Below are 22,721 nucleotides of genomic sequence, written 5' to 3' on the forward strand. Positions count from 1 at the left end.
ATACATAATATTATGTATATTATTTATCAAGTAAAATAAGTATTTAAGTGCCTTAGAATGCTAACATAAATAAAGGAAATCATGCCGAAATTTTGAAACACCACCTATTACCTCGAGATTTGACATAGAGCTTTGTGTTAGTATTTTAAAAGATGTCACAAATTTCTTCTCTTATTACTGATGTCATTTGTGCCACATGTCAAACGACTATTGGACTGTGAACAAAAAAACACTCCCCAACAACCCTTTAACGACCAAGGCATTCGATAATCAACCAACCCAACATCCATTTTGATGATTAATATGGCCAATAATTGTCCTTCGTATTTCTCATCTCAACCACATCCAACATCCTTTTGAAGATAAAAGATTAGCAAGTCTTCCTTATCAAAATCACACCCAATATTTTTTTTTGATAGCAAGAGATTTAATAATCAGTGTTTGTTTTCCTTACAAAACTTGAGAGTGTTAATTTTATAGATCTATTTATTGGTCATCTCATTACGTGTGTCGGGATGGGAATTTCGATGTTGACAATATTATAGGACTACCATAATTAAATGATTAGAACCATTCATATGAAAGAAAAAAAAAAACTAAAGACATGTTCAATGAATTCCTATTGGTTCGACAATTGAGATTTTTAGTCGAGGACTATTTGGTGTGCCATGTTGTGCGTTACTCATGATTTCAAATCTCGTTTGAGATCGAGATGACTTGCCTGAGTCATCTTGTTATTGTTCAAGAATGGACGGGCTATTCAATGTAAATCATGTTACACAATGTGTCATTTGACAACCGAGATGATTTGAGCAACATTTTGAGTCTTCTGAGTAAAAATATGAATAATGACTAATAATCTTCTAATCTATCTTATTTTATAATTATTTTTTTATAAAAAAAAAAAACAATTCTAGAGTGACTGTGTGGGACACTGTGTTCATCATTAAGTTGACTTGGAGTTGTCCTCAGAACCATAAATGCTTTTCACTCATATCTCAAGGAAAAACATATATGGTTCTGAGCACAACTCCATGTCAGTTCGGTGTTTAAGGAGGGAATATGAATATGCTGTTAAGAGATTTATGTGCTAAGATGATGAACCAATGGCATGACGCTACGTGTATTGAAAAAAGCAAGCTTGATTGGTTGGTGGACAAAAAATTTAGGGAGAAAATTTCTGAGTGGTTAAGTATCAAAATTTTAGTGTTTTTCTAATACACATAGTGTCATGCCATTGGTTCATCAACTTACCATAAAAATTTCTTAACAACAAATTCGTACTGAAAGTCACTTTAGCATTGTTCATATAAAAATACATTAAACAAACTAAAAGGTGGCACATGCAAGTACACATGTATGAAGGGCTTATTTGTGATTAAAATATTAATTACAGGGTTTTGAAGATTATATAGTAAAAAAAGAATAATTCAATAATTTAAAAAACTAACTAATGTGATTTTAGGGATATATGATTGCAATCTTTTTGGTGTTTGACCAAAATGATCCTGATTATATTAATTTTAAATGTTAAGTTAGAGGCATTTTTGGAATCCTAAATTTGGTGTCGAATGACTTCTACTTTGCCTTTTCTCAATATAATAGTAATAAGGGAAATTTTATTGATACGCCAAGGAACTCTATGGGCCCTCTAAAAAAAAATTGTTGTGGGCAATCCATGTCAAAGGGCACCCCTTGCACTCCTCTCATCCTTCAACGATTCCCACGATTCCATGAAATTTGATGGTGATCGGAGAGAGAATAAAGAAAGAGATCAGAGGAGGACTGGATGAAGGAAGAGGAGGAGAAGAAGAAAATAGAGATAGAGAATAAGAAGACTAAGAAGAACAAAGATCAGCATTTTGCATAGCTGTGTGTTGGTTTGTTAGAGGATGCAGAGTTGTCGAAGAAGACGCACAAACCGAGTGTCCTTAAAAACATTGTTTAAAAAAAAAATCTAAAATTTAGCTTGCCCATAAAGTTTGGTAGCTTGTTAATAAAATTTGGGAAAATTATTTAACCCTAATACGAACTTTTTTTTTTTCTTCTTCTGATTAGTCCTTGACTTCTAGAGGTGAACTAATCCATTTAGTAAATCCCTCTTTTCTATTCAGTCCATCAATCTCATCTAAGGTTATAATATTTTTGAAATACCGAAACTACCCCATTTTCTTCTTCACATACTTAGGTTTTCCAACGACAATTCCAATCATTTTCGACCATTTTTTTGCCATTAATGACGAATGAAAATGATATACTTCTCATTTTGAACTTTTAAATGTATTCTTTTTTATTTATTTCAAGGATTTATAATAAAAAAATGAAGCTAGGGTTTTTCAATTCTTTTACTTCTTTTTTGGATCAAAATCGATCAAGGATGGTTCTTTTGATTTGAAATTATCCACACAAGTCGTTACATCAAATTTGAAGTCGATCTTTCCACATATTTTAGTTGGAAAAAACTCAAAAAAATGAAATTGGGTAAATTTTGTAGCATCGAGGTTGGCATTTTCTTTAAGTTTAATATTTTTATTGTCGAGGTTAACAATTTTTTTTTTTTCAAATATTGTCGACCTCGTCGATAATAAAAATTTGGTGAGGTCAACAATAAATAAAACAACTGAGATCGACAATAATTAAAAAAGTTTGTCGACCTCGAGAATAAAAGTATTGAACTTAAAAAAAAAGGAATTGTCAACCTCGACGTTGTAAAATTTACTCGATTTGATTTTTTCAAGTTTTTTTCAACTAAAATACATGGAAAGATTGACTTAAAACTTGACATAACAACTTGTGTAGATGATTTCAAACCAAAAGAAGTTCCTTGATCGATTTTGATAGAAAAAAATAAAGCAAATATATATAAAACCCCTATATATATATATATATATATATATATATATATATATATATATATATATCGTCAAAATGCTTAAAAAAATATTTGAAAATGATTTCTTTATTTTCAAATCCTTTTAGTTGGAATGGAGTCTCTAAAAATTGATTGGAATGCTGAAAATCCAAATTTTTTGGATTAAAATAATGAATTTAAATGATTAGGGCAATTTTGATATTTCAATCATGAAAAATGTCTAAAATGGGGTTCAATGACTGATTATAAAACATGAATTTGCTAAATGAACTATTAAGCTCACCCTTAAAAGTCAAGGACTAATCAGAAAGAAAAGATAGCGCCACGGACTATTAAATAACTTTCCCTGGTAAATGTACAATCGGTATACATTTTAATGTTACTTAAGCAGTTTCCTAAACGTAATTGTAAAGCGAGTTGGAAGACGAGATGACTCGGAAGAGTCAACACGGAATCCGTGTGGGGCGAAACGAATCGAAAATACCGAATTTTATAAGGACCCCTTCACTCGGCCTCCTTCATTAGCGACTCGTAGAACATCAATCGAACGAACATTGTTCTGTACTTTTGTTGTCGTTGAAGGTAGATTTTTTCCTCAAAAAGGTCCGTATCTCTCTTATGATTCTTCGACGAAGATATTAAGAAAATAGGAGGGTTTCTTTACAGCCTTATTTCTCTTATTATGTAACCTAGAGGTTTACCTTCTTGTTTTTAGGGTTTTTTATTAGTCTGTTTTGTTTAAAGAACATAGGGTTTAATTTGTTAGAAAAACTTCTACTTATAAGCTTTGATTTGATGATAAATACATAGATATATTATTAGATTGAGTAATAATAAAACTTATTGAAAGCTTAAACTTCAAATTAAATAATGATGAGAGATTATTGATTAGGGTTGATTTCTTCTCATCCCCAAATTGAAAATATGTATTCTTTGCACCCTTTAACGCTTAATCCCAGGTTTCCAGATGCAGAAACCCTAAAATCCCATTAATAAAAAAAAAAAAAACTATCCCTTATAAACTAGCTTTTTTTAGGATTAATTTAGGTTATTTAGATTGGCCTCCATTTTTCAAGAACTTGTATTTGAGGTACCTGACTTCAAAATTTAGTGGATTTTTTTAAAATATAATTTCTTGTGATTTAAATTACCAAAACACCCTTAGGTGCCGGAGGGTTCTAATGGAGTGGGCACTGTGGGTTGTAGCATTTGATGTTCTATAGCATGTTGCGAGCATTTTTTTAGTTTTTTACTTGTCGTTTTTTTTTTCAGGGTAAGGCATAATGGCGGGTCGAAATCGTATGCCACGCCATGCTATTGTCAATGGTCGCCGTGGTTATGCCCCTGTGGGCCCATATGTTCGGGTTCCTGTGCCTCGGCCACCTCACCCAGCAGTCTTGGAAGAAGAACTTGAAATGCAACATGTTGAGATACGGAGGATTTTAGGTGAAAATCGGAGGTTAGCTGAAGATCGTGTGGGGATGCAACGTGAATTAGGTGCTGCAAAGGAGGAAATGCATCGAATGAATATCGCCATTGGAGACATTCGTGCAGAGAAGGAAGCACATTCTAGGGAGCTTATTGAGAAAGGGTTGAAGCTTGAAGCTGATCTACGTGCAACCGAACCTTTGAGAAATGAGGTTATTCAATTACGTGGGGAAGTTCAAAAACTCAATACCTTAAAACAGGACTTGTCTGGGCAAGTTCAGAACCTTACACAAGAAATATCAAGGGCACAAGCTGATAATAAACAGATTCATCATCTGAGGGCAGAGATTGATGCCTTACACCAAGAGCTTATGCGTGCTAGGTTGAGCTTAAATGTTCCTTTTTTCCTGGTTTTGATGAAAAGGCATTTTAGTTGGTTTAATGTTGTGTGCTACTGAGAGTTCTTTTAGAGAGATTCTATCGCTACACCAACTTTTACGAACAGCACCTCAATATGTGTGTTTACTCTGTGGTGATTTACATTTGAATTCGGGTGCTGTTAGCAAAAGTTGGTGTGGGAATAGAATCTCCCTTATGTCATTATATAGCCTTTTTGAGTCAGTTTGTTATGGTACATTCATAATATATATGGATGTTTCGAATGCTGAAAGATGAAAATCATTTTATAGGGCTGCCTTTGAATACGAAAAGAAGGCAAACGTTGAGTTGGTGGAACAAAGGCAGGCAATGGAAAAGAACTTGATTTCCATGGCTCGTGAAGTTGAAAAGCTGCGTGCAGACCTTTCAAGTGGCGATGGTAGACCGTGGGGTGCTGGTACTTCCTATCCTACAGTCATTGCATCTTAAAGAAAATCTCGTTTGGTTTACCGTGTTGAGAAGTTGAAAATTGCAACTTAATATTACTTATTGGTTCCTTCTATTGCATGTTGAAATTTTCTGTATTTTGTTCAGTTTGTTTTGTCATGTTTAATATTTTGACTTGTGGTTTAACACCAAACTTCCGATCTTCCCGACAAGTATCACTGAAAGAATCAAAAGTAGTTTATGTAAACAAAGAAAGTGGAAAAGGGGGAAATGTTATGGAATTTGATGGCTGCAACTCTGGTACACAAGAAAAGTTAGAAATAAAACTAATGTTCATATATTATTATGGAATTTGAGGGCACACGTTAACAAGACCCTTATTATAGAAGTCAAAAAAGGAAAATTGTAGTAATATGTTTTATCTTGTGGCCTTTGTACTGGTCACCTTGACCAGCTTTCTAATAAAAATTTCATATATCAAAAAAAGAAAAAGAAAAGAAAATTATAGGTGGTGATATATGAACCATTATTAGCTATTTAACTAGTAGTTGAGGAAAGATATAATATACTTAATTACTGGTACGCACCCCATGTTGGATTTCCCTAGCTACTCTGCATGATACAGAAAATTATTGATAACATATCCGTTCCTTCAATTGTCATTTTCAATATTCTTCTTTTCTTCTAATTTTTTCTGTTGGTGTCTGCTGGCACTAGGTGGAGGGTATGGAATTAAACTGGGCAGCCCTGAAGGAGGCTTTCCCTCTTCTTATGGTGATGGATATGGCCTTCACTCGGTATGACTGCTCGTATAAGAAGAAATTTGATAGTTGTTTCTCCTTTTTGTGGACCTTGAATTCCTGATATAGGATTGTATTGTTATATTGTTAACTTATCATATTCCCTGTGATGCATTTCAGGGTGTTGCTGACAAGGGCCCTCTGTATGGCATGGGTTCAGGTTCATGGGCAGGACTTGAGAAGACACGCCTTGGGCGTCGCTGAGATCTGGATGAGTTGCAAAATGCCCACCCCATTGTTTGATTGCTTGTTCTCCAATTTTGAAAGGGTTGGAAATGTTAAATCCATCAAGGGATGCGTGCATCATAAGTAATCTTTAATCTAAATGTTACTAGTCTTCATAAACTGAACTTATATAGGAGTTGTGACATAGATCTGTTTTAATTTCTCAAGACAATGATGTCTGTTTTGTTATATTTGAACCATATGATGCTATAAAGTTAGTTTTGTGATATTCTGGTTGAACTTCTGTCGGTTGCCATTGTGCTATCATCCTTGATGTGAGGTCCATTAAAGCAGGAGTTATATATCTTATCATATTGTTAATGTTTTGGTGTAGCATTTTGATCTGAAATGTTAACTTTCTCCATTGTTGTTTATTACTCCAAAAGATAGATCTTATCCTCCATTTGTCGCCATGATTATTTACATGAAATTCCTCAATAATTGGTTGTGGCATATGGAGGCATTGGAAATTTTCTAGTCTTAGGTACCAGATTTGACAGATATACAAAATGCCACTATGTTGTTTGCGTTCCGATATCCACACTATCTTTGAAGTGAGATGGTTGTTATTTACAGTTTCTAAAAATGGTGCTGTTGCTCTGTATATCCTCATATTTCTATTCGGTTTGAGATGAGTATTGTATACATTGTATTAATATTTATTTTTGGTTACATAGAAGATATTCTATTGCAAAAGATTGGAAAATACAAAGAAACGAGGTTGAGGAGACCTTGTTGGAAGGCAAAGCAAGGAGGCCAAACCGAGTTATTGCTGTAGAAGTATTTCTTAGTATATATTATTAGAAATAGATGCTACATGTAAGGCATGCATGTGAAATATGTGAACTGCACAAAAAACACAAACAATATCATATTCATACACATATTGTAGAGTTCCATTGATCATTTCATGTGAAGGAAGGGGAGATTATATTGCTTTAATTCAAGTGATTTTGATTTAACGCCTGCTCTGAGACAAGGGTTCTATGAGCAGCAATATCAAAAGAAATATTAGAAAGAATACATTTTTTTTGCTCAGGCTGCTTTACAATATGGGAAAACATGGTGTTTCTTCTTGTTAGCAAATTGCTGAAACTTATGTTCTTGGTAGATATTTTTTGTGGAAGGTTAACTTGGACATTCCCATGAATGTTTTTATCTTTTGGATCATATTTGTGGCCAGAGAGGCTTCTGAAGTTTGGGTGAAGTGCATCCTATTGTCCACTGAGTGAGGGTCTAAGAAGCATTCCTTATATGTTGAAGAAGTATGCTTGATTGGAATAATTGGTGGTTTTGCCACCCAGGTGGTGGAGCAGTGATTCAACGTCCTTGGTTGCCTTCGAGAGATGTGAGATCGAGTCCTACCCCCCCTCCCCCCTACATCATTAAAAAAAGTTGGTGGTTTGAATTAATATTAGGTGGCATTTGGGTTGCCTTTGGAGAATGGAGTGTGGTGTCCTTATATAATGCCTATGGGCAATAGAAGAAAATAGTTTGCTGCTTTTATGCATTTGCACGTGCCATGTCTGTTTTGATGTTGACATACTGTTGGCTAGGGATCATGCTTCATTGGTCTTGTCTATTAGCCTTGCACCAAAGGTGCCTTATTGTCTTAATCGTCATTATGAATTTGGTTGGAGCTGGCTTCAAGGATGCAATGTTGATGGCGAAGTATGATTCATTTTGATGACTCTAATATTTGGGATAAGACTTCATTGATAATATTTGCATTAGTATGGAATTATAAGATTGAAGATTGCATTTTTCTGATTGAGGCATCTATTTGACTTTATTGGTTGTTCATTGGAGGAAAGTATGTATGATTGATTCTTAGTGCCCTTCAATCCCGTTATGGTTTTCTATTTTTTCTTGGCAAACAAATGGAGGAGCATTTTTGGGATTGAGTAATCATGTTGAAGTTGTGCTTAGTAAATTAAGATCGAAGGCTTTGTCGTGGGTCCTTCAATTGAGCGTTTTCCTAATCGGTTAATTCTAAGGAGTATTCTATAGGTATAATATAATTGTTACAAATGTTTAATTAATTATTTCACTTGTAGTTTTGCCATATTATTCAGTTGTTGAGATAGCCCGTCCAAACTGCATGAGTTGAGGTGATGCTGGAATTTCTGAACAAGAGGATGGTGTGCGTGCCAGTGGTCTGAACTTCATAGGCAAGTACAATTGCTTATTTTCTATGGGCTCTATGCGCACTAACTACAATTGCTTATTTTCGTCACTTGACATTGTTTAGATATTAAGAAACTATTTGGCTATTTAAAAAAAAATATAACGAAGGAAATATCTACGAGTCAAATAAAGCTTGATTTTATTACACTTCTTGTTCTTTTTGTCTTGACCAGATATTTTCGTTATACAAGTTTGTTGCCAAAGTACCTTTGAATATGTCTGTCTGTTAAAAAATTATACGGGTTACTGTTAGTTTCATGCTATTGTCTTGGCATGGCTGGTGGTAAGTTGAAGCTATGGATGGTACTATTAGCGGAATTTTTTCACATTTAGCTGGGAAAAAGATACACATGCATTGAACTGTTCTTGATTTTAATGTGAAGTGGACACTCTTGCAAATTAAATCCATTTTGGTGCTCCTAAGGAGAGTCTTCTATTTTCTTCCTAGTCTTGCGAGCTTTTGAGATTTGAGGGTACAAGTTGAATATTGATGGACTTTAGGGTTTAGGGTATTGGACCCAACGTTGCCGAGGATGGCCATTTTGTTGCTCTGAATGCAAATCTTCTATTTTCTGGTCTTATGACCTCTTGAGATTGGACTGGACAACATGAATATAAGGATATGGTTAAAGCTATTGCTCATTTGAAATAGCTTTATGGACGACACATCTCAAGGATGGTCTGATACTTCAAACGATTTCTGTCACAAAGCATTTTAGTGAGTGATTGTTGGTTATGGTATATATCATTCGATTCTAAGCTTTATTTTTTGACCAAGTTGGAGATGTAAATGATATAAGCCTTTTGACAAGATGGCTTCCTGAGATTTAGAGAAACTTACTAGAACAAATACAAGTACTAATGAAGCCAATGGTGGAATGTTCAGGACGTCAAAATGTTTAATTATATAGCCCATTCGTCAATTTGCACTTGATATTCTTATATGAGATTTGTGTTCCAGAAATTGAACGAGATGATTGTCTGAATGGTGATTTCATACCAGTTTTTGGAATTACTGCGTGAGATAAAGTGGATACCCATTCTTAATGCCAGTTTGGTTGCATTTATCAAGTAAATTTTATCATTCTTAATGAGGGATGGACGCATGTTTAACATAAGAGAGGTGGAATGAGCAGAGGAATGTGAGGTGCCAAAACTCAAGGTCACTCGAAGGTCTCATCAGCTGAAGAAAATAAGTGACTCACATCCTTGGTTCAAAAGGAGAGGCCAAGGAGCCAACAAGCCAGAATGAAGCAAATGTAGTTGTGGGTTAATTAGTGACCTGGCTTATTGGTGTGATAAGTAGGTTTTGTGGTCCTTTTTTTTAATGCATTGTATATTTTCATGGATGCTCACATGGCTCATCCTCTCGCTTTTGAACTTGATTTTATCATTTGGTGAGGCAGGGTTGCTCAATTAGTAACTATTTGGGTTAAGCGTTACTGGATGAAAGGCTTATAGATTTGTTTGTCTGATTCTTGGCCACATAATCATTTAAATTTCTGGGGGTATTTAATATCTTTGGTGTCTATTTCAATCAGCCTAGATATGAAAATATTTCATTGAAATGTTTTGATCAGCATGAACGTTGATACAATTTTCATGGTAATAATAGAAATATCATGGAAAGCATGGAAATATCGAGGAAATTTTAATTGAAGTTATAGGAAATGATAAATTAAACCAGAAAAAAACATCCATAAGCCATCAGACTACATTAACAACCATATGTAGTGTGGAAATGAAGATTATTAGCATTTAACCATGCAATGACAAGTTTTTGAGAGCCTAACAGCCAAAAATGATTACATTCTTTATGAAAATAATAACATCACAACAACTACATACACTTTACTATGTAATGAACAAACTATTAGATACTACTACTACATCCACGCATTGTTATTTTTATGTTTCTATATTTTAAATATGTATGAGTAAATTACAAATTTATCCAACTAACTAGAACATGGTCAGTCGTGCGTGCATACTAATATGAACGCATTATAATAAGGTGATATATAGATACATAACTGATCATGTTTCATTTGTACTAATGAATACCATATTATGTGTTTTTACAAGTCGTTTCTGAAAGTACTTTATAGTTTTTTGTACTTTTGTCATTTTATCAATAATTTTAGAATATTTTTTTCCTAAAAAATAATTTGTTTGAATTTAACTTTTTTTTAAACAGGTTCACTAAAATTTTGTATTTTATACCCGAAACTTATTTATTTTGTTCGAAATTTACTGTTCATCAAAATATATTGTTAAATGAATAGTGCTTTCTTTTGTTCACCTTGCCTTCAAACTTAAACTTACGAAGAAATAAATAAAAATAAATTGTTGGTTAAATTTCATGTCGAGCCTTGTTGAAGTGGAAATATTTCAGTATATGTCGTTGAAATATGTTGAAATTTGATGCTATGTGTGACTTAACATTAAGTCAGTTTTCTGTTTGTCATACATGTTTTATTGGAGCATCTTTTAAGTTCTCAATAATATCCTGTTGACCATCTTTAGATGCCATTCTCTTCTATTCTGATGTTCCCTTTTTATTTATTTATTTTAAAAAAATTTGCAGATAGAAGGCTCTCCGCCCCAGCCCACCAAGCCAACACAAAAGATGGTTCGATGTGGTGCAGCAACTCCTTTGGCATTCCACTAAACATCAACACATTGGTAATGTTCTCGTGTTCACCACGTTTTTTATTTTATTGGAAATATATAATAATGAAAATATAGACACTAATTTGCAAAACAAAATAATAACAAACCAAAGATGTTGAAAAGAAGCTTTTGTAAGTTACTCTCCTTGCCGTCGAATGCACGCGACGACAAGGAGACTGTAATTAGGGAGTAATTGTCGTTTGTCCTTTTTTGAGGACCCCTTGTCCTCGCATCAATAGATTTTATCTTAATAAAAAACAAATTTGCAAAACAAGATGACCTCTTCTCTTCTGCTTCACCAATCTCTCATTTTCCTCGACTGTTACATTGGCTGAAACTAAAGCAAATAAGCCCCCAATTCCATTTGGAGGTGATTAGGGGCAAGTAGTTGAAAGATTGGTCCTTTTTGCAGAATGATCGAATTTGGTTCTTAAAATTGATCTTGGAGGCGGTATCACTTGGATCCAATCGATTATCCTCGTGACATGCATCAATCCCCAATCAATGATGATGAGCAAATGCTTGACTTGATTGACCATTATTCCAGATTACGGCACCTGGATCTCATCATCTGCTTGGTTGTTGCTGATGATCAATCACCTTCCAATGCTTTCTCTTCTATTCTTGTTTGTGTCTTCCTACTACTGCTTTTAATTTGGGATCTTTGATCCTTGCAATTCTTTTGCTTTGAAATTGATCTGAGAAGCCCTCCTAGATTAAATGTCATCTATTGTTTAATTCTGAAATTTGTCAAATTTCTTGTATCCTTTTGCTTCAATGCACTTCTATTGTTGTCTCCCTCCCCATTTTTTTTTATTTTTTTGTGGCATGTCTTCTACAAGGGATTTTCAGATTTATGTCATTAGAATGTGAACGGTAGTGAGGAGACCAGTCATTGACAGAGTGGGGGTGTCACTTAAGTTTGTGGAAAGGTAGGTGCCTTACCCAACAGGGGAAACTGAGATTGATAAGAGTTCCCTCATTGTTTTTTGATTGATAAGCTGGGTTAAAAGGGACTCCACCCAAAGCAGGCTACAAAAGAGAATAATTACTTGTTAAATTATCGACAACAAGTCTTGCAAGCTCTTGTGAGAAACTCATCTTGTGATAAATAATAGAAAATGCATTTGATTGGATGCCCCTTTTTGTTAGAAGTCATTGATAAAAGTTTCCTTGCAAGCATTTTGATCTACTTCCTATATCTGTTAATGAAGAACAAGGTAAGGTTTTTAGGGAAGTTGAAGATGGGTTTTTGGAAAGAATCCCAAAAATAGCAATTGTATAATTGCTGGAATTTTCCAGAAAAAAATTCCAAAACTTTTACCATATTTTTCAAAATTATACTAAATTAGCTCCCTGCCAAGTATGTCAAATCCGAACTGGTTGCCATATATTCCTAGCAAGCCCTAATGGAAGGTGGAGTAAAATATCTAGAAGTGTGAAAGGTTGGATAAGTTGATCCTCGACTTTCTTTGGGATGAAAAGTTCAACAAGCACTAACTCCACTTGGTGAAGTGGAAATTTATGTGTAGGCACATAGCACAAGGGGCTTGGGTATCCACAAGTTTAATGAAATGAACGTCACATTGCTAGGTAAATAGTTATTGAGGTTTGGGGTTAAACATCAGAGTCCATGTAGAAGGGTATGGAGGCCAAAATAGGGGTCATAAACTTTGGGTAAGTAACTGGGTTAGTGAGGGGACCATCTGAGTGCCTTGCGTGGAAAGGCGTCGTCAAAATTCTTTTGAAGTTTCAGAAAAAAAGACATCCTTTTCAGATGGAAAGGGGAATAAAGTTTGATTCTGGAAAGATAAGTGATGTCAACACAGCTAGAGCACTTTCTGAATTTGTATTCATTTTCTTTAAGGAAACACCTAACCAATGATAGATTTATGAAGCGAGTCAGGGTTGAGGATAACCTTCTATAGAATTTTTGCTTCAAAAGATATTTCAACGACTGTGAAATACTTCTTGTGGTTCATTTCACTAATCAACTGTTTAATGTAACTATATCCCTTAGAGGATTGTAGAATGTTGGATAGCCCTAGGGAGACTAGACCTCTCTTGCTTTCTCTGACTAGTAGATGGTTTTATTAAGTAAAAGAAGAGGAGATCAATCAACCTACCTGCTATTATCTTCAAAGAAAAAGCAGTCAATACACATTGGAAAAAACGAGCCATACAAAATTAATAAATGTTCATTTTCATAAACTAGATCACCCCAGCTAAACAACTAATCTTCAAAGAATACACCTTTGTATTCCTTACAAAGCTTATACCAAAAGATCAGATATCCCATAGTGCTAATGAGGAGCTGACCTTCCCTTCAAAAGAATGATTATTGCTCTTTCTAGAGGGTCCAACAAACTGCAAAAGGATTGAAACTCCATAAGATCATTTCCTTCAATAGGCACGCTAAAGACTGCTTAGATTGGAACAATAACAAGATATGAGTGGTAATACCCAAACAAATTTGAACGGAGAGAGGAAATAGGACCAGGATTTTTACGCAAAGGGACAATGGATAAGATGGTAGACATCTTCCTTGCTAGCCTTACAAAGCTAATAGCAATTTACACAACAAGGCTTCTTGATATTATGTGATCAAGGATAAGGATGTTATTCTAAGTGGCCGCTCAAATGAAAAATGCTCTTTTGGAAGGAACCTTTTGGCCCCAATCCATGACTTGAGGAAAAATTATCGAAGGAGAGGGTGAATGACTTTGAAGAACAATTTAACCAATAAATCTCAATCTCGAGACATAGTCCTCATCCTTTGGCCTTCTATGAGCATGAAAGACAAATTATTAATGAGATCAATGATGCGCTCAAGCTACCAATCATTAAAGTTCCTCCTAAAACCCATACCCCTAGATATATCTAATCTTTTTTGAATCGTGAAACTCTATGCCCGAGGCATCTTTTTTTTAAAGACAAAACATATAAGAGCATCTCCAACGTCAATGCTATATTGCCTTTTTCAATTCCCATTTTTGAGATGATATAGTGCAAAAATGATATATTTGGCACGATGCACTCCAATGCTTCATCTAAAAAAAGTCAATTTCTCAATTTCTCTTACCAACCACCCATCATCACCACCATTCTTCATACCAACCACCATTCCTTCTATTTTCTATGAATTTAATATTTTTTTGATCATCAATATTCATATTCCCAAATTACAGTGAGTAATTTGAGAAAATAATTTTGAGAGCAGATTTCGATATATCTTCATCCGATGAAGATCGGAGAATGAATATGGTGCAACTTTTTTGCATCAAAGTTCTACGAAATAAAAATGCAACGAGACAATCAATCAATTTAACATATTGGTTCTTCAAAAGGTCAATGATACACATATCTTAATAGTGTCTCCGACAATGAGAGACTAATTATTGAGAACCTTATCTACCTAGCCAATATTTTTCGGAACCGTTTTTTCTTTGTATCCTAAATGTTATACAACATGATTATTTCATCCAAAAAATAACGGCATCGAAATTGTTTGGTTATTCAGGGTGCTTGCTTACGGTATGCCTGTCAATGCTGTTGATGATTATGTAAGAATTAGCAAAAGCATGACAATTGAGTTTTTAAAAAGATTTTGTCTAGCGAACATCAATATTTTTGAAAAAGAATATCTGAGATCACCAACGTAGGCGGACATTGTTAGATTATTGCCCCAAAATGTTGGGAAGCTTGGTTGTATACATTGGAAATGGAAGAATTGTCTGGTTGAATGGCATGGATAATACATCGATCATGTACATGAACCGACAATTATACCTGTGGCAGTGGCCTCGTATGACTTGTGGATATGACGAAATAATCATGATGTTGTATAGCATTTAAGATTTGAAGAAATAGTAAGCGACTCATTTAAAAACGCCTCCGAAAAATATTAATTCTGTAGAGAGAATTCTCAGCGAAATAATGTGACGCTCTAGGCCTACAATAGTACAATATTGTCCGCTTTGAGCCAAAGCCCGCACGACTTTAAGCACGTTGTACTATATAGGGTCTGGTTTGTACTTATAGTTCAGATTCTGAATGTTCTCTGGTTCGATGTGGGACTAATCATACTCCTCCCTGCCCTTCCATTATGCAACGGAACGGCTCCACTTTGACACAGTGGTTTTCGTAGCCCTTTTCACGTCTGGCAAGTGGCGTACCGGCGAGGCCATGACAATCTTCCCACCAGACAGGAAGAGCGGTCCTCAACTCTAATACCATTTGTGATGCCCCAGGCATGTGACTTTAATTAAAACGTGTAAAGTTCAATTATTTTTTTTTTTAAATTTGATTTTCACAAAAAAATCATAAGATAAGCATTGGAAAAAAATATTTTACACCAAAGCGTTTAATAATACAGTTTTGACAATTTGGAAAAAATAATTTTATTGACTAATCAAAACAACTTGAAATGGACTGTGCCATATACCATTAGAAATATGATTTAATTAGTTTCTAAAATAAAATATAAAGCAAATGCACTTTATAAGAATTTATGTAATTAATTTAAAGATTTATGGTACCAAGGTGTGTTGTCCTCTTAAGAACAAAACTTTCACATTTTAAAGATTAGATTAATGCAGATAATACAATTAGTATTTTTGAAATAGCCAAAAGGTTAAATAGTCAATATCTAGATCTAAATCATTTGTGTTTTAAAGAAATTTTGGTTTGGACTCAGTGGGTCAAAATTCGGTTTCAAATCAGGTCAAACATGGACTTTTGCAAAATTTATTTTTTGTAATCTCAATTAAAAATTCATAACTATTAAATTGTAGTTCGATTTTCACAAATCATATCAACTTGGGTTCGTATTTTCAACTACTATCCAATCCATTACAAATTTTTTGATTATGGGTCAAAATTTTAAAACGATCATTGTCTGTCTATTATTCTTATGAAAAATCTACATTAAATTAACAAATTAAACTTCATTCCATCTAACGATTACAATCAAACTAAGAGTTTCAAATATGAAATATAAAAAAAACATAAAATAAAAATAGATCTTAATCTAAAGAAAATTTCAGTAAGCAATTAAATCATCAATTTTTGTCTTTCATTAACTGGAACTGCTCCTAGATTTGGAATGTTGGGTATAAAACACCATAAGCGATGAAAGCTTAGTAGGAAAAATCACTTTTTCTACACGAATAACATCTTAGTAACATGGGCATAATGACATACGAAATAAAAAAAATATTATTATGATCTTACATGCACTAATTTCCAACATATAACATTCAACGTCGGCACTCACGATCTAGCTCAAACATTCGTCGCACATGACCTATCTTATTCCAAGATTTTTTCCAGAGCTTTTAGGGATTACAAACCCAAGGACTTCTGTCTTATTTTATTTTCAATTAAACAACTTTTTCATAGCATCATGTAAATCGATGACCATGATTGTAACATAATATTAATTTAACCACCTAATACCATAACATAATTTAACCACATAATATTATATACATATCACATGGAATTCGTAAAGAAAGTGAACCTACTAAATTTTTTTAAGATTTAAATATGTTGAATTTCTTGATGATCGGAGAGTTTCATTCTGAATCAGTTTCAATCGACGGAGCTTTGACTGTGTTTTGGGCTCACAAAATTTTCACTGTTGGTTGAATAGTGTCTTGAGAAAGGGGACGATTTAGGGAGATTTTGGAATTTCCACCGATGGTTAGAGTCTACACAATTCCCCCCTAATTTATAGATTTTTTTTCCTTATACTTTCAAAATTTGAAACCCACCATTTTTGCACAACAACAATAGGGTGGTTAGTACTAAATTTTGACTCGGTGAATTGTGTCTCCTACTTTTAACTTGGAACCAACAATGTCATCCTTCTATTTCATCTAGTTAAAATCTTAGTCATCGATTTTAAATAAATTGTTGATAATTAGTGGACAAGATTAAATTAAAATTTAAGATATTTTAGAACTCTAAATTTTTCTATTTGATTTGGTCAAAGGAATGCCATGTGGCAATTTACTATTGGAAAAGAATTGATTTGAAAACCACCATTCCAAGATTTTCTCTTAAAACTTTCAACAGCCCCTCTTATATGGTTTACACGATTAGGTTTTTTATATAATCTTAAGCACTCTTCATCTTGATAGATTTAAAGGCTATAAATCTATGACTTGTTGTGGAAGAAAAAAAAAAAAAAACTTCTACAACCATTTATCCAAATTTCGCTAGATTTGGAGAGCTTTATTCATTCTTAAAAGGACTCTTTAACTTTTTTTTTGAAAAGTATAATATATTGAAAAAGAAAAGGGGGGGAGGGGGGGAACAAATTACAAAGAGGTCGAGGAAGCCTCGCAAAGAACAAAAAAACAAGAGAAATAAAAATCAAAGATTACAAAAAGAGTTCCATCTAAAAACAAAATCATCAAAAGATAATCCTGCAAACTCTATATGTTGTTTTGACCAAAGGTATAAGGAACCCAAGATCTCCAAATAGCTTGCATGAGAACTTCTAACCTTACCATTGAACACCCTGTTATTTCTCTCGTTCCACACCCCCCAAGCAATCGTCGATGGAAGCATAGCCCACAGGAGTCTTTCTGGGGTGAAAATCATTGCTGACCCATTCTGTTAACAAAGAGGAGAACTTACTAGGAAGGACCCAACTAATACGGAAAAGACCAAGGAAGATAGACTAAATATTATGGGCAAAGGGGGCAACAATTAGGGGTGATCCAACCTCGAACAATCAAGTTATCCATCGTAAGAATTCTACCAAGAGAGGCCAACCAAACAACAAAAGAAATTTTTGAGGGAATTGATTTGGACCAAATGATGGACCCCGAAAAGGTTCGCTCAACAAGAGAGATGAGCTATTGATGGAAGGACCTTATAGAGAATCTTGAGTCCTTAGCCCACTTCCATTCCCATCTATCTTGTTCGCTTTCATTGAGATGAACCAAATGCAGGAGATCAAGGAAAGATGTCACCTACCGATCAAAAAAAAAAGAAAGATGTCACCTCAATTAGCTCCCATTCATTAAAATTTCTCTTGAATCCCAAATCTCAGTTAGGATTGGAATCTATGCGAATCAAACATTGCTGGATAGAGCGGTTCTTCTTAATAGAACAAGCGTACAATGTTAGAAATTGAGTTGCCAGAGGAGATGTGCCACACCGACTATCTTCCCAGAATCTAATTCTGTCTCCTATCCCTACTTTGAAACTAATCCCTTTGTCAAAATCCTCGCTCACTTTAAGAATCCCCTTCCAAACACTACACCCATAAGACTCTTTAGCCTCTCCACTATACCAACCTAGCCTCCTCTCCCCATACTTAGTCTTAATGACCTTTCTCCACAGACTACCCTTCTCCTCTCCAAACCTCCAGATCCATTTTCCTAACAACGCTCTATTCGCTACTCTAAGTCCCCTAATTCCCAATCCCCCGTTCTTCTTGGGCATACAAATCACCTTCCATCTAACCAAATGATACATCCTTCTACTACTCTTATCATTTCACAAAAAGTTCTTTATTAGCCTTTCCAATCTAACTTCAACGGACCTCAGAATCGTGAATAGCGAGAGAAAGTAAACCGGGATGCTCGTCAATGTGCTTTTGATCAAGGTAACTCTCCCTCCCTTCGAAAGATAATTGGCCTTCCACGTACTCAATCTTTTCTCCACTTTCTCAATCACCCCATCCCAAACTTTGATACTATTGTAGGGAGCTCCCAATGGTAAGCCCAAATAAGAAGTTGGTAAAGTATCGTGCCCACACCCCAAAGTTGCGGCCATCAAGTGTATATCTTCCACCTCACCTACTCCGAAAAGCTTACTCTTATGCAAGTTAATATGTAAACCTAACATAGCCTCAAAGCAACATAACAGAACACGAAGCACCCTCACTTGGTCCCTAGAATGATCTAGAAAAACTAGAGTGTCGTCTGCAAATTGTAGGTGAGAGATCAGAGGTCCATCACTAAGCCTAAATCCCGAAAGCTTTCCTAAATCGACCGCTCTTCTAAACAATCTTCCTAGGGCTTCAGCTATAATAAGAAACAAGAAAGGGGATAGAAGGTCCCCTTGCCTCAACCCTCTTGAACCCCTAAAAAAGTCAGGCGGACTCTCGTTGATCAAAATCGAATAAGACACCGAAGTAACACATTTCATGATCCAACTGATCCACATAGTTCCAAAACGCATCCTCCCCATCATATATTCTAAGAAACCCCAGCTCACATGGTCATACGCCTTTTGTAAGTCTATTTTCCCTATCATCCCCTTTTCCTTGTTTTTTATCCTAGAATCAAGGCATTCATTGGCTATCAAAACACCATCAAGGATTTGCCTACCCTTAAGGAAGGCACTTTGCTCATCATCGATAATACTAGGGAGAACATATTTCAACCGTGAAGCTAGCACTTTTGAGATAATTTTGTACACCGAACTCACTAAGCTAATGGGTCTAATATCATCTAGCTTATCCGCCCTGGATTTCTTGGGAATCAAGGTCACAAATGTGCTATTAAGGTTGTAGTCCAAGCACTTCTTCTCTTGCAATTCCTTAATGACTTTCATGAAGTCTATCGACACAATATCCCAACAATGTTTGAAGAATTCCATATTAAATCCATCCGGCCCCAGTGCCTTATCTCCACTCATCGAGAAAAGAGTTGATCTAACTTCCTCTTCCCCTATTTGTCTTTCCAACCACACCCTCTCCTCCAGAGTCTTGAAATTTAGGTTATCTGGCCGAGGTCTTAGAGGTTCTTTTTCCTTGTACAGATCTTTGTAGAAATCCACCACACCTTCCCTAATCTCTTCTTCTCCTTCCACCAAAATATCATTGATGTTTAGTTTATCAAGCTGATTACTTCTCCTATGGAAATTGGCTACTTTGTGAAAAAAATTTGTGTTATTTTCCCCTTCTTTCAACCATTTGACCCTCGATTTTTGTTTCCAACTTATTTCCTCCATAAGCGCCACTCTTTGGAATTCTACTTTTAACTCCATTCTTTTACCTGTTTCCTCCATATTCAAATTCCTTTCTTCCTCCTTTTTGTCTAAGGACTCTTAACTTTCATAGACTTGTACGACCATGGCACCTTGATTAGGTAAAAAAAAGAGAAAATAAAAGAAAAAAATCATTGGACCTTTGACTTGTCCTTGATCCAACTTTCCATACCCTAAGTCGCACCTAAATAGAAGAGACAAAATACCATTTTGGTACTTGTTTAAAAAATAATATAAATATAGATTTAAATATCAAAATTCTATTGAATATCTAATATATCCTCATTTTTGACGATTGGATTTGACATGTGGTTCGAGGAATTCAATTGTGGCCAGACATGGCACTTTAGAAGGAATGTCTTGAAATGATCAACCAATAGAGTCCACAACGACAAAAGTTCCAACATCAACCACAGTATCCACCTCCACCTCCTCAACAAAGGCCACATGGCCAACCCCAACAACAGTTCCAACCATGACTCCATTAACAACGAGGAAATCAAGGACCTAGAGCTCAAAGTTGAGTATTTGCTTTGTCACCACCAAACATGGAAGAAACAAACACCTTAATTGAAGGTACACCACTTTGATTTTACTATTTGGAACCCCAAGTTATATGTGATCACTCGATAAGAATAAGTACTCAATTTCGGAAAGTGACAATTTTCGAGGATGAAATTTTTATAAGTGGGGTAGATTGTGATATCCTAGAAGTAAATAGGGGTTTAAGAGAAAAAAATAAAGTTTTAGTCAGGGTCTTAATAAATTTGGTGACTCTAGATGACCCTTTTTACATAATTTCCTTCGTTTGTCATTACAGGCAAGATGGTAATTTTTACAAGGGTATTTTGATAATTTTTTTTGAAAATGTTAAGTTAGGTTCAAATTTGGTACCTGAGTGTATTGGTTTGGATTCCTAGATTCGAAATGGTGAAAAAATAAGTTTCATTCCATTAGGGACGTAATCGTCATTTTAATTGTGATAATTTGCATTTTTGGGCATCGAGACGTCTAAATTTCATGTCGAACGAACAACAAAAGTTGCTTATAATTAAATTTTACACAACATATCAAGTTTCCGAAAATTTAGGAGATGAAAAGTTTTTGGATGATTTTACCCTCTATGGTTATGAGTTTTTTTGAATTTCTCAAACCTCATGTCAAATCCAATCGCAAAAAATGAGGATTTATTAGATTTTTTATAGGGTTTTAATATCTAAGTCTATCTTTAGATTATTTTTTTAAACAAATATCAAAATGATATTTTGTCTCTTCTATTTAGGTGCAAATTGGGGTTTTGGAGGTTAGACCGAAGGCAAGGCAAGGTCTGATGACCTTTTTATTTTATTTTTTCTTTTTCTTTTAACCTAATTGAGGTGTCTTGGTTGTGCAAACCTATGAGAGACCTTTTAGGAAGGGATAAAATCAAATCTAGCAAAATTTAGAGATATGGTTGCGGAGGTTTAATTTGTTTTTTCTTTCACAACAAGTCATTGATTTATAACCCTTAGATCTATTTTGATGAAGAGTAATTAAGATTTATTTAGAAAACCTAGTCATATAAACATATAGGAGGGGGTTTGTTGAAAATATTAATAGAAAATTTTAGTAGGATGACTTTTAATCAATTATCTTCCAATAGTAAGTTGTCATATGGCATATTTTTTTACCAAATCAAATTGAAAAGTCAGAGTTCTAAAATATTTTAAATATTCATTTAATCTTGTCAATTAATTATCTACCAGTTTATTTAAAATCAATAGTTAGGATTTTAACTAAATTAAATAGAAGGATAAGATTGACGGTTGCAAGTTAAACTAGGAGATACAATTCATTGATTTAAAATTTAGTAGTAACCACCCTAATGTCATTAAGTAAAAAGAGGGGTTTCAAATTTTGAAAGTTTAAGAAAAAATTTATAGACTAAGGGGGGATTGTGTAGACTCCTACCATTGTTGGAAACTTTAGCATCTCCCTTAATCATTCTTTTTCGCAAGACACTATTAATCAACGGTGGAAATTTGTGAGTCCATAACATAGTCAAAGCACCTCCGATTGAACCCGATTAGGAAGAATGGAACTTTTCGATCATCAAGAAATTCAACATATTTAAATCTCAGAAATTTTCAGTAAGTTTACTTTCTTTATGAATTCCAAATGATAGTATGCATGTTATGATATTATGTGGTTAAATTATGCTATGATATTATTTGATTAAATTAATATTATGTTAAATGGTGATGTTTGAGCTAGACCATTAGTGATGATGTTTTAACCATAATGATGTTTGAGTTAGGCTATAACGACGAATGTTTGAGCCAGGTCGTGAGTGCCAATGTTGAATTCTAAATGTTGAAAATTGGTGCATGTAAGATCATAATTATTATTTTTGTTTCATATGATATCATGCAAATATTACTAACATGTTATTTGTGTTGAAATAGTGATTTTTCTTACAAAGCTTATAGTGTTATACCCAACATTTCAGATCTAGGAGCGGTTCCAGTGAATGAAGACAAAAATTGAGTAGTTAATTGTTTACCGAAATTTTCTTTAGATTAAAATCTATTTTTATTTTATTTCATGTTTGCAACTTATTGTTTGATTGTAGTTGTTAAATGGAATAAGGTTTGGTTTGTTATTTGAATGCCGATTTTTCATAAGAATAATGGGCACATGATGACCATTTTAAAATTGACACA

General features: G+C 34.4%; 1 protein-coding gene across 3 annotated transcripts in view; it reads left to right on the forward strand.

Annotated features, from left to right (window-relative positions):
- The first annotated feature begins 3,373 nt into the window (after window positions 1-3,373).
- Window positions 3,374-22,721, forward strand: part of LOC147410556 (DNA double-strand break repair protein) — a 35,824-nt gene continuing 16,476 nt past the window's right edge. The window contains exons 1-6 of one of the 3 annotated variants that reach the window (XR_015176932.1): window positions 3,374-3,475; window positions 4,145-4,682; window positions 4,990-5,135; window positions 5,843-5,922; window positions 6,046-6,234; window positions 10,925-11,022. Coding sequence is in view for 2 of the 3 variants with exons in the window: in XM_086436741.1 (XP_086292867.1) it covers window positions 4,156-4,682; window positions 4,990-5,135; window positions 5,843-5,922; window positions 6,046-6,129 (837 nt within the window). In the remaining variant the exon portion in view is untranslated. Of the gene's footprint in view, window positions 3,476-4,144; window positions 4,683-4,989; window positions 5,136-5,842; window positions 5,923-6,045; window positions 6,395-10,924; window positions 11,023-22,721 lie in introns of those variants that run through there. The other 2 variants (XM_086436741.1, XM_086436753.1) reach the window with 2 other exon arrangements.

This window comes from Akebia trifoliata, chromosome 1, assembly GCF_017979445.1.
Source record: "Akebia trifoliata isolate Shusen 1 chromosome 1, ASM1797944v1, whole genome shotgun sequence".
Taxonomy (NCBI): Eukaryota; Viridiplantae; Streptophyta; class Magnoliopsida; order Ranunculales; family Lardizabalaceae; genus Akebia; species Akebia trifoliata.